This window comes from Erithacus rubecula (assembly GCF_903797595.1).
Source record: "Erithacus rubecula genome assembly, chromosome: 12".
Taxonomy (NCBI): Eukaryota; Metazoa; Chordata; class Aves; order Passeriformes; family Muscicapidae; genus Erithacus; species Erithacus rubecula.
This window is the reverse complement of record NC_136664.1, coordinates 8300090-8313259: the sequence shown is the minus strand read 5'-3', so window position 1 is coordinate 8313259 and position 13170 is coordinate 8300090. Positions and strand designations below refer to the sequence as shown.

At 41.4% G+C, this 13170-nt stretch overlaps 1 protein-coding gene across 2 annotated transcripts in view; it reads right to left on the bottom strand.

Annotated features, from left to right (window-relative positions):
• The window catches only part of CBFB (core-binding factor subunit beta), a 36975-nt gene extending 25819 nt beyond the window's left edge, over positions 1–11156 (bottom strand). For both annotated transcript variants that reach the window (XM_079315861.1, XM_079315860.1), the window contains exons 1-3: positions 11009–11156; positions 10706–10792; positions 6226–6342 (exon numbers count right to left, since the gene is read on the bottom strand). In XM_079315861.1, the coding sequence (XP_079171987.1) occupies positions 6226–6342; positions 10706–10792; positions 11009–11086 (282 nt within the window). In that variant the 5' untranslated portion in view covers positions 11087–11156. The remainder of the gene's footprint in view (positions 1–6225; positions 6343–10705; positions 10793–11008) is intronic.
• Between the last annotated feature and the right edge of the window lie 2014 nt (positions 11157–13170).

Below are 13170 nucleotides of genomic sequence, written 5' to 3'. Positions count from 1 at the left end.
TTGCTGCTCCAAGTACACACACACACTTCTGCTCACAAGCCCGGTAACTAACAGACACAGTCTTCTGCCACGTTGTCAGAATATTTTCCAGACAAATTTCAAAATTGGTTGTGAAATTTGTTCTTTTTAAGCTTTCAGAAAAATCACATAGCAAAAAGTAGTTACAACTAGCAAATGCAACAGAGGATTACAAAGAGGTTTATCTAAAACACATCACTTGCACATCACGCTAGCAGGGTGCAAATAAACACCCTGCTAGTCCTCTACCTTTGGACTGAAAATTCAAAACATAATGCAAGTATGCTCAACTACACAAAAAAGAAGTTACCTGATTTTGCAATATGGGCAAGCAACTAATAAAAACATCCAGGAACTGACCCAAGCAAGAAAGGGGCAAGGAAAGCTGCTTTTTCTACCCTTTGGCTTTCACTGCCTTCTTGAGCATTCCAACAACCTCACCCTTCCCCTTAAGCAGGATTCAAGTCTGGAAAAACTGTTCAAACATTTGCTCAACAAGTAGTACTGCATCAAGACTTACAAAAAACTACTCACACTATTTTCTTTTGTATACTATATTAACTATTCAGCTTTCATCATTCAATAAAATTTCATAGTGTCATAATTTTTCTGTAGAAAAATATCAGCTTCTGCAGAGAATGACTTTAGCAATGACTGGAAATTTTCTTTAACAGAGTAACATCAAACTTGCAATTATGCAAGCTAATGAGCTCATTTCATTACTTGTGCTCTGGACAATAAAGCTTCAAGAACCATTTCAGTAAATTTCAGAAAAATGACAGTTTCTTGAAGCAAATGTTTCATCATCTTATTGAATTTTTTCTTATTTTTAATATGAATTATTAAGCGATTTTCAGAAAGAAGCAGACATTCTCAACAATGACTCTCTCACTTCTAATTCATTTATAAGAATAGGAGAGAAGCATAGTATTAGCAACTTTGCTTAATAAGTGGAGACTGATATTCAAACAAGAGAATTCAATAATCCAAATATCTGGATTTCTTTCAGCTGCAGAGATCTCAAGTATTGCTTTCATCCACATAGCACTCATCTGTCCTTACATATAGCTGCTTCCCAAATGCAAAATTTAGCTCACTACCTCCAATTTTGTTTCTCTTCTGGGAAATTTTAGGATGATGACATGGGTATATTTGGAATCTTGTCTATACAACTCTAACAAGTGCATTTAAGCCACTGGAAAGAGTTCAAGGTAGTATGACTGAATAGCTGCTTTTAGAATACATAATAAAAGCTAAGCAGAAGCAGGTTTACTGACAGCAGACCTTAAGTACTTGCACAGCCGTGCTGCAAGTACTGCTCCCAAGCCTTATTCCAAAATGGCATTGGCACTGCCTGCACTGTAAGGCAGGGACAGGGCTGTGAGCAGCCCCAAAAGTGTTTGGAGGATGAGAGGTGAAAGGATTCCAGGGGAAAGGCTGTGGATCCTTGTCACATGAGGTGCCTGGGGTGACTCACACGGAGGGCACTGGATGATAAATCACTCTGCAGGAACAACTGTCCAAGCCCAGCCAGTGGCTGCCTGCCAGCACAACGTGTCCAGTCTATGTCCTCTAAAGATTTCCCTTCCCAAAATCCAAGTTCCTTTTACACTGTGTTCACAGTGTCTATGCACATAGAGGCATCTCCTAATTGTGAGGTAAAGTTACACTATGGCTGTGGCTTCAAACAGCTTTTAAACAGCTCTCCTCTATGAAACAGCAGGCCATAATGAGCACTTTCAAGCATCTAGACAAAAAAATAGAAAAAGTTGCACTCTCCTCTAAAGCAAAAATGGCTTTAAGAGCATAAATAAAGGATGTTACTGGGGAAAAAAATAGAAAGAAAAATAAATTGAGGCACAAACACAATAATAAATTCTAGAATCACAAGAATCTACAGAGAACCAATATTTTACTCAAATCATACAGATGATTCTGGATGAAAACTGATCAAGGGGATCATCAGGAAAAGTGGATTCTTTTCATTCACCAAGCCTTTACAGGACACCCATCAAGTAAATCCAAGGGAAAAAAAAAAAAAAAAAATCAAGCTGTTTAGCCAGGCTGGGTACAAACTGGATACACCACCAAACCCATTTGTCTGCTGAGAGTAACCACACACTGACCTCCTTGTTTAAAGCTCACAGAAAAGTCTGAGAAAGATCAAAAGCAACAAGAGTGATGTGGGTTTCATCAGGACAACACCACTTCCCTTGGCTGGAGCAGGCAAAAGGACTTGGAAGGCTCTGAGCACACAGTCCAGCAGCACATGTCCCTTCACTGACCACCTACTGCTCCTCACAGAAGAATCTCTCCCAGCTACCACAAGATTTTGGGGTCATCGTGACTCCAAAAGGCATAAGTAGGAGGATAACAATTGTCTAAGGCTGCTCAGGGAAAGTTGATTCTATTGGCTGCCATATGAATAGGTGCTTATTTTAATAAAAACTACTACTTCTCATTACACTTCTGTTTCTGCTGTAACACCTGCAGCATAACAAAGATTTGGGGTTTTTTTTTAATAGTCATCCAAGCCACTAACACAAACTTAGAGCAAAATAAAATCTAGTTATGACAAAAAACTGTGCAATTAGAAAGTCAGCATCTCTAGGAAGAAAACTGAAAATCTTTAGTTATGGCTAGAACAAAGTTAATGAGTAGAAATCCTAGCCACATCACATGTGGCACAGCAGGCACTCTGAATCAATTTAAATCATGTCTGATGTGCTTTCCTCCAAAGCTGCAGAGCTCACAGTATATCAGAGTGAAATAAACCCGTGTGGAAGACTCTGGTTTACGAGCAGCTGCCACCAAAGAACAGACAGGAAGTAAAGCTGCACTAGAAAGAGATGGAGAATTGTATTATAAAGGGGAGGGGAAGTAAAACAACTTCACAGACTGCACCAGTGATTGGTATTTAAAAAGTAGAAAAGAATATCTGAGATCTAATGTTCTTTCAAGTAAGAAGAGTGGAGCTAAAGAAACATCTTGAATGAGAAATGAAAACTGGGGACATACATTATCTTACACTAAGAAGTACACTAAATGAATCACACAAAGAAAGTTGACCACACAGTTCTTAACAAAACAAAGGGACTTAGAAAAAGATTAGGTTTTAAGAAGCACTGAAGTCCATACACAGCTCAGCCTTAAGTTCATATGTCATCAGTAAAAACCGAAATAAAAATTGCAGAACTCCATTAATTCCAGTAAAACTAGTCTAAGTCACTAATGATACAAGAAAACGAAGGTGAAAATAAAGCTCTCCATTTAATTGCAAGGTTTAATTATCCAATATTTCAGGCAACACATTAGACTACTACACTGCCTGTCTTTCCATTTCTTAAGATCAATTCATTTACTCTTTACAAAAAGAAATTAAAAACCCCCTGGAAATTAGCTGACAACACAGAGGATCAGAGAGCCTTGGTATGGTTCAGCTCCCCATAAACAGCACACACACTGCCTCTGATACACCCCACACACACACCCACAATCACAATGAAATGCTATGTTCTATCATTTTTACCATCTAGGGATCTATTTTTAGTGCTACTTTTTCTTCTGCTATGACAAACCTGAAAAATTGCTCAAATACACAATTAAATTTGCTGCAGGTCAAAGATAGCACAGAATGTTAAAGCTATCTCAAAAAAAAATGTTAAGCTTGAGTTTGAAATGAGTAGAAACATTAAGTGTACACTGAGCCATCCAATTCTTGGATTAATGAAGACAGGGTATCCACCAGAGGCCTACCCACCCATTGTGAACATCAGATGCATCAAATTAAAAGGCAAATTAAGCATATAAAAAACCCCCTCAGTTAAGAAATACCAGATTGAAAAACCTCAAGCCTATGAAGCATGCATTTGCAGAATCCCAACTTTTACAAGAGTGTTGCTCTTTCTCAAATTCAATCATTTAAGCAGCAATTCTAGCAGATGCTGCAGTGGTAGCTTTGTCAATCTGTGTAAAAACTTCTTTAGCACAATAGTGACATACTTCAAATCTGGATAAACTATTTTGGGCCATCATTGTTCAGCCAAACACCAAAGCAGAATTCCAGAATGAAAATATTCTAATGTTGGTAAGTTTATCTACGTTCTAAATCTCAAACTAATGCCTAAGATAATTATTAACTGACAGCTTCCCCCATAGTCTTTTTTTATTCATATAATTAAAAACATGCCTTGCTGGCACAAATCCAATGATGAACAAACACACATTATGCACTGCCTCAAGAATCAAAGCTCATAAAACAATGTTGCACAGAGCTACAAAAATCACATGGTTTTAAGAGACTGCTGAAGCCTATGAAAGAATTCTTAATTAAAACAAATGACAAAAATCTAGGGAGAACAAAATCTCAGACAATTCATATGAAACCCCTAACTGTTTCTGTTGATAACATAAAACACTCTCTCACTCTGCTCATTCCTCTGCTCCAATCATGGGAGTGGCTCACTTTCAGAGAAGTTTAATTCTGTGCAAGGCAAGCCTGCATTGATGTGTGATTTACACAAGTAAGGGCTGATTACAACAGTGAATTTGTGATTTGTTCATACCAGAGCATAACATTATTCCCATTTATCTGTTTGTCCACCTCTAGCCTCATTCAGATGAATTCTTCTAAACATTTCAGTGAAGCAGTCTAGAATTTACTGTAAACACATATAAAAGAAGGAGTGGCATTCATTAATGAGGCTCATGTTCTATTTTAATATACAGCATACCTACCATGCTCTTACATGATTAAGACAACACAAGAAAATGGATGAAGCAGTTCAGTACTTTAAGAATTCATTCAGAGAAAACAAAGTTAAAAAAAATCATAGGAGTAAATAAAATTAGTTTTGAACTGGCAAGAAGAGAGACTTCAGTCTTCTTACACATTACAAGAAAAATTCCTCATTCAATTGTGAGCCAGAATCAATATTTTTCAGTAAGAGCCAGATTCAATTCAGTTTCCTTAGCAAGGCAGTCAGTACCCAGACAGCCAACTTCACTTCTCCCCCAATTTGTCAAACTTCTGCAAGCCTCACAGGACTAAATGGAAAACAATTTTTTCCAAAAAGCCTCATTAACTTGAATTCCACATACCGTAACTGCCCTCAGGAATTTTTTTTTCTTCCAATCAAGTTTTCCCACTATAGGAAATATTTATCTTCCACCTAGCAGCATTTAAAAGACCCAATATGCCATTAAACCTGAATATGCTTCAAGTATTTCCTCCAGCCTGGTAGGTTTGGTAGCATTAGCTGTTTCTTGTTACCAGAGTAGGGAAAAAAATTTAAGCAAAAGGAAAGATTTCGTAGTCTGTCAAAAGTTTTAAAAATAAAAAAATACACAAAAATTAGCTGGAAACAGAAAAACTATGAGGTCTAAAGTGATGGTCTAAACCCAGTAAGTTCTGAAGAAAGTCTCCTACTGAATTCAGTGATCTTTGGATTAGTCCCAAAGGATCTACACAGATAGGAGACAGCACCTATATTTTAAAGGTATGTTTTTTCTGTAAAACAAAACCAGCTGTGGGTGATTTCAGTAACTTTATTCTGATGAGACTAACCAAGGTTTCTGACTTTAAATCTAATACAGCTTCAAAGTAGCCATCACTGTCACTAGGGAATTTGAGCTTTCAATATCAGTCTATGGGACAACCACCTCAGAAAAAAGAAAGAGGTTCAGAAATCAATTCTGAAAGCGATGCTGCTTCTCTATTATAGCTGATGGTGAAACTGAGAAAAACCTTCATTCTACTTAGATCACACTGCTTGCTGTACCAACTGGCAGCCAAAGACAATGTGAAATAACCTGTTGAAAGTGCAAATTTTCAGTAGTCTACCACAATTCATTGGCCAAAGTCTAATTTCTGACCACTTTAGAAGCAGCTACACAACATCAAATTTACACTGCTCCCCAAAATTTTATCATGGCATGACTGTAGAAATAGTTCTGTTCTTCAAAGTAATACAAAGCCACCAGTACTGCCCATGTTTCCCAAATCTTCCATTAGCCTAAACATCAGCATGCTTTAAAACAAAGCAATATTTTATCTTTCCAGCTTTCACTTGTACTCACATCACTACCTACCTGCATGGAGATGTGAAATATTAGTAACATCACATCGTACGTGCAGTCCATACCAGTAAGACCATAAGCACAACAACAAAAAAAAATTTCTTTCAGTTTCAACAATTTCCTCCTTACCTTGCCTCCTTCTCTTTCAAAGTCGACATATTCCCGGGTCGGTGTCTGTCGCTGCTCCCCCTGCCAGCTGGCCGGAAAAAACTGGAGAGACAGATTGGTTCCTGTGGCCACAAAAGCCTTTTAGAAAAATCAATACAAACAGGATCAGGGAGCAAGACATTACATAAATTATGCAGGCAGTCATTTATTTTTACATCAGTTTATGTCTTAAGCCAGGCAGCATAGAGAATACTTAAAGTCAAAAACATGCACTCATCATTTTTCTTAAGTATTAAGTTACAAACATCTGATTCCATTTTGACAACATTTGCCATTGGCTGCTTCGGATATAAAATACAACATGGAATCAATACTTCTTTCAAATCAGTTTTGCTGACATTAGAATCTGTCCTTTCAGTTCTGTCTGGATACCCTGCACCAACTTAGTACCTGCAACATTAAAAATTGCCCATGCTTTTCAAAGAGCGTGCATATCTCTAAAAGAAGGACTGCTGAAGGAAAATTAACTCCTTAGACCCATTGTTAAGGACAACTTTTTCAAAAGAAAAGGTTCCATCTCCTTTCACAATCTACTTATATCTAGATAGACACTTAACTGAAGCACAGATATTCCTATTTTATCATGTACTGGCATGCAGCATCAACACAGAGCTCAATCAAGCTCCACAGGACAAAGTCCTCATGCCACATTAAGGCACCAATGATACCCAGATCAGCAGATGCTGTGTCAGTGAGAAAAGGCAACTGTAGGAATTCCTCTCAGCTGCAGCCCTTTGTAAAATCACTAAAGGGACTGGCTTAAACCCATTAGAAAAACCATGCATTGCTTTCAAGCAAACGATTTTCTACAATTTCAAGTGAAAATGGGATTCAGTTTTCTTTATAAACTCCCTGTATTTGTTAGCATATCTTGTCTCCAAGCCATGATGAGTACAGCAATTCCTACACATGAAATAAAAATATTTTTGCAAGTGGAAGTCAGATTCACAGTATTTATAGTCTTCTCTGGTACAGGTGAGCTTGTTATCCTGTAAGCATGTAAATACTCACACAGACTCACAGTATATCACTCTTCCTAAAATTCCACACCTATTTGATTGCAACAAATAGTCCAACTGTATTTATTACCATGATCACTTAGATTTAAATGGTCATTAATCTCAAGCACAGCTTTTTCTTCAAAGCTATACAACTACTTCAACAGTTGGAATTTCCTGACAAGCAGATTTCTTTCAAGCAACCCAAAATTCAGCCACTTCATGGTATAATTGTACAGCTACCTGTGACACTATAGCTACATGTTATTTAAGATCCTTCAAGTCATGGACTGCAACACTGTCACAGGATTAATATCTCCCATTTTGAAAGTAGAAGTGATTTCTCTTGGCTCTTCCCCTTCCACCAAGGGAAACTAATGCTCTGCAAACAGTTTTGGTTCCAGGCCATTCTTAAAAACAGATTTTTACATTTTTTGTTGTTGTTTTTGTTTGTTTGTTTTGTCTCCTGTAAGCACATTCTCAATGTCATTAAAATTAACAAATCAGTCCTAGAAATGCCAGAAGAATGCTGTATTGGTGCATTAATATTTGTTTCCAGACACACATTTCAATCATAACAGAAGTTTCATCAAAGATACATTTGCACAAACAGAAGGCATCAAATCTGTCAGAGGTGCACACTATCACTATCAGGCTCACTACCTTCTATTACCCCTTTGCTTTTCTAAGTGATGCTATTCAAGCAGCAACAGAAAAATTATACCTGTTTCCAAATATTTGTGACTCTGAGTCTTTACCACTTAGTCTGCTCAAGAACTGTTTCCCTACCTCTGAGCATCTTTAGTAAATATGTGTTTGATACATTTATACATTTAAAATATCAAGGAGTGAGATATGTGAGAGTAAACCAGCTGACCACTGGAGCCCTATGGACCAGTCCAGTTCTGGTTCTGGGTCAAAAGGACTGCACTTGTTTTCTGGAAAACCCAGTAAGACAGTGAAGTGCCCATTCTTTCCTGCTTCCATCCCCAATGTGTACTAGAAGGCCATGAAAAATAGGGGGGAAAGATCAGAGAAAAGGAGAAGATAAAAGTACACAAATTCCACATCCTCATAGAGTGAGGCAGGCACCATTTAAACCACAAAAAGCTATGTAGATATTTGTTCTTTGGATTTTTAAAGCCTGTTCCCTCCCGTTGAAGATAAAACCATCCAGTTAAAGTATCCATATGCTTCTCAAATCAAATCATAGGTTAATATTGAAAATCTCAAAACCAGTCCTGCTAATAACCACACAAGACAACATGGAAGTCATTAATTTCCATCAAATAACAAATTAAAGAAAAAATAATAATGATGATTAAAAAATTTCACACCACTAGTTTGGTTTTAAACTTTAAAGTAAGAAAATTATAGTTTAGTCTGCAGAGGCTTTCAAAGCCCAGTCTGAAAAGCTATCAGACATTTATGTCACAAATTTTGTGAAAAGCTTATCAGGTAGTACAAGGACGACCTGACCCACACACAGACAATGTAAATACCTTCCAAAGGAAACCAAACACATGAGGTTATTTAAACTATCAAAGCATTACCAGTAAATGTGAAATCTTATTTAATACACTTCACAGTTACTTCTCAGTAATATTGATAATTATTTCCTTTATTCAATCAAGAGCTATTTCACACACGTAACCAACAACCTACTGCCGGTTCTACATTAAATTCCTGAGCTGTTCTTTGGGGGGTTTTTTCTGCTTCAAAATATGTAAGGTCATTTGCAAAGGCTCCCTTTGGAGATAAAAGAATAAATCCTTGATGTCTGGAAAAACATTCAAGACTGAAAAAAAAAGAAGTAAAATTACTAGCTCTTTTTAACATCAGTCATTACACACTACATTTCTAAATAAACCTGACTACTCATGCCCTGTTCACAAAACAAAACCAGATGTTTCAGATGAAGAAATATAGAGCCTGTTTTATAATTAAGTAGAGTGAAAATATGTAGAACATGCATCACTGGTTGCTTCCAAGGGATGAAGTTCTGGCAAAAAAAGGGCAGCAGCAGGCTCAGAAGTACAACAGTGAAACTACAGCAATTTCCCATTTATATAAGAACTGCACAGGCTGCATAAGAAAGCTAATTATAAGCTACGTGGCCTTTCTTTTTAGAGAAGGATTTGGGTATATTATGCACTTTCACCTGTACAGGAACTTCCAATGCTAGCAAACTATGTCTTCCTTATCTATCCATTGTTTCCCTGGTATTTTCTTAAAGGAAGCAAACACAGACAAAGAAAAATGGATGTAAAAATAATTTTTAAAAAGGTAAAACGAAGAACCTGTCTACAGAGAGCATCTTAAAAATAAACTTACAAGTTCTAAAACAAGAGATAACAAGCAGGGATAAGATTCAGCAAAAATAAAGTTATTCAGTAAAAGGTAACAGTATTCTTGTGTGCGCATCCTTACAAATGCAAATGAACAAGATCAGCGATTTTAACTGGCATTCATATATTTTTGGATGTGCATAAGAGTAATTGCACTGTGCATAAGAATAATTCCATTGTGAACTGACTAGCAGTATGTATACCACGTGAAATTAAAGAATGCCCATAAACCAAACTTGGTGGAAGTGGGGTTTATTTTCTATTTTACCTTGTTTTCGTTATATACTGTAAATGAAAGAGAGGTTACTTCTGCATCTTAATAGTAAAGTTACAAACTTAACAATACTACAAAATACTAATCCCATAGAAGCAACCAGGAGCAGAAATCAAACCAGGAAATAAGGAGTCAGTTCTTGACTACTCCGAGCTATACTTCATCTCACTTCTTATTTCACAGGGCGACAGTAGTCTGCAACTAAACTTAATGAATGAGAAAAACGGAGCTGAAGTTGCAAGTTTCAAAGCCTAATTTCAAAAGCATTTGATTTAGTCCACAAGTGCATCCAACAGCTCACTCAGGACTCTAAGCTAGCGCCTTCTGAACAATGTTACTCATTTCTCAAAGCTACTGTTTCCGCAAAGAAGAAAAAAAAAAAAAAAAAAAAAAAAAAAAAAAAAAAAAAAAGTAAAAGAAAAAAAAAAAAGGTAGACTATTGAAATAAGCAGCTCGTAGCTGCAGCACGTGCCCAGGGAAGGAGCGCAGCCCGCTCTCACTGCCGGGGTTTTCCTCCCTTCCCTGTCACCCCGGCGCTCCAGAGCAGCACTGTCCCCGCTCGGGAGCGAGAAAGCGCTGCTCCTACGGCGGACAGAAACGCTGCCTGTTCACCAAAACCTCCCTTCCCTCGGCGTTTGAAAGGCAGCCGATGTCACTGCTCTCCTTAAGGAAAACTCTCCTTCACGGCCGGCCCCGAGCCTTCGGGCTTGGGCACCGCGCAGCGCTCGCTGCCCCGACGGCTTCCCCCAAACTTTTATCGGGCGAGCCGAGCGCGGCCCGGCCCGGTGCCGGCGGCCCCGAGGGGAGCGCGGAGCACTTACGATCTCGGAGCGGCCGTCGCGGCAGGCGTTCTGGAAGCGGGCCTGCCTCTCCTCGTGCGGCCGGTCCCTGAAGCCGGTGTATTTAATCTGCGGGAACAGGGCGCGCAATCAGGAGGGGCCAATCCCGGCGATAAGGGGGCAGCGGAGCGCACTGACTGCGCCTCCCCGCGCCGCCGGCTCGGCTCCCGCCGCGGCTGAGGGGAGCTGCGGGGCTGCCCTGGCCCCTCCGCGGCCCGCGGAAACTTTCCCCAGGCAGGCGGAGGGAGAGAAGGGGGAGCCCCGCCGCCACCGCCGCCGCCTCACCTCGCACTCGCGGCTCAGCTTCCTGAAGAACTCCTCGTTCTCGAACTTGCTCCGCTGGTCGGGGACAACCCGCGGCATGGTGGTGGGGCCGCCGCCGCCGGCTGCCCTCCTTCCTTCCCTCCCTCCCTCCCGCCCGCCCCGCGCTGTCCCAGCCCCAGCGCTCGCCTCGCCCTTTGTTAGCCCCCGCCGGCGGCGCCCCCCCTTCCCTCCTCCCGTCCCTCCTCCTCCCGCGGCGCACGCAGAGCAGCCGCAGCCGCCGCCGGAGCTCGATGCTGCCGCTGCCGCCGCCGCCCGCTCCCGCCCCCAGCCCGCTCCCTCCCCTCCGACTTCCTCCCGGCTCGTAAACTCGGCCCGAACAGCCGCGCCATTCACAACTCCGCCGCCGCCGCCGCGCATGCGCCCCGCCAGGCGGGAAGCGGGCGAGGGGTGACTCAGAGTCCCCTCCGCGTCCCTCGGCCGCCGCTGTCTCGCCCGCGGCGGGGCCGCTCCGCTCGCTGCCCCCGTCACCGCGGCTCGGCGCTTTCCGCCTCCCCGCTGCCAGGGGAGCAGCCCCAGCACTGCGGCGGGCGGGCAGCCGCGGCCCCCCGCGCCCCGCTGGCGGTGGGGAGCGCTCCCCTCACGCAGGGACCCCGCACCTGCTCCGCCGGCCCGTTCGTGAGGGGAGCCGGCGGTGGCCGCGCCGTGTCCCCGCGCCCCGAGGGTGGCGGTGAGGATGGGGCAGGTAGGAAGGGACAGCGCTGGCCTCGCACCTCCTCGCCTGGCTGCCTCCCCCAGGCCAGCGTGAGGGCCGAGGGTGGTGGCAGAGCCCGCCGGACAGGAGCCAGCCCTCTGCCTGGCCGCGTCCCACAGCGGCGCGTCCGTCAGCCGGGCCCTCCGTGCGCAGCAGCCATCACCCCTCACCGCCTCAGCATGTGGCTCGGTGTCTTGAAGTCGTGGTGTCAGTCTAGAGCAAAACCAAAACCCAGCACTTCGCTGCACCAGTGCTTGAAAAGTTCATTTTTATGCTAGAAACACAGCAGCCTGAACTCTTGATTCTTCCATGAGCAGGCATTTTACAGGAACTAATTCAGTCAAAGTGCACTGCAGGACATATATCACCTGCCCCTAAATCCATGTTTTCATACATACTAGGTTACACCTCGATTCTTCATTGCAGTCTGCACCTTCCCTGTGAGGGGAGGTGGAGGGGCAAGCACCTCTCTGTTGTCTCTGGCAATTAATGACAGGACTCAAGGCAATGGCCTGAAGTTGAGCTGGGGAGGTTTAAGTTGGCCAGAAAAAGGTTCTTCACCCAGAGGGTGATTGCTGCCCAAAAAAAAGTGATCACATCACCAACAGCGGCAGAGTTCAAGGAGCATTTGTACAACGTTCTCAGGCACATGGTGTGTCACTTGGGGATGTCCTGTGCAGTTGTAAGAGTTGGATTCTGTGTTCCTTGTGGGTGTCTTCCAACTCAGAATTCTGGGATTTTTTTCCTACAACTACTCCCCAGGTTTTTAGCAGCTCTGGAGCATCATAAGGATGGCAAGATGAGCCAAAAAACATATTACGATACCTATTGCCAACACTAAAATATTAGAGCGTATTAGATCTTTTGATAAAGAAATGAGGTTTTCTAATGTCTCAGTATTACATTCTTAACTTTACACAGTCATGCAAATCGAAGCCAGCAATGTTAAGGTGAGCCAGAAGACATAATTTGAATCAGGTATGAGCAAAATAACAAAAAAAAAATGAGTGAAGTAAGTGTAAACCTTAGCTAATTGTACACAGATTTCACAGAAAAAAAAAGACTTTTTTTCTAAATGTAGAAAATATGCTATGAGAAGCTTAATACATTTCTGATCAATAGGAAAACAAGAAAACTGTTTAAGCTGTATCTTCTGATTTTTGATTGGTTACTATTGCAGACATATAGATAAATTTAGAAGTTAAAAGCATTAAAAGAACTGTTTTAAAAGGGTTTTTTCAACCTGAAAATACATTGAACTTGAAAACATAAAATATTGTGTATTGCCTTGATTCATTTAGATTAATATCAACCCTTAAGTGAAATTTTCGTGAATGTCAGCCACATTTAAAAGGTCCCAAAATAAGACATTTAAAAAAAAAATCCATATCACTATTCATCTTACAGCAAGATCAATACCAGGAGCGTAGGC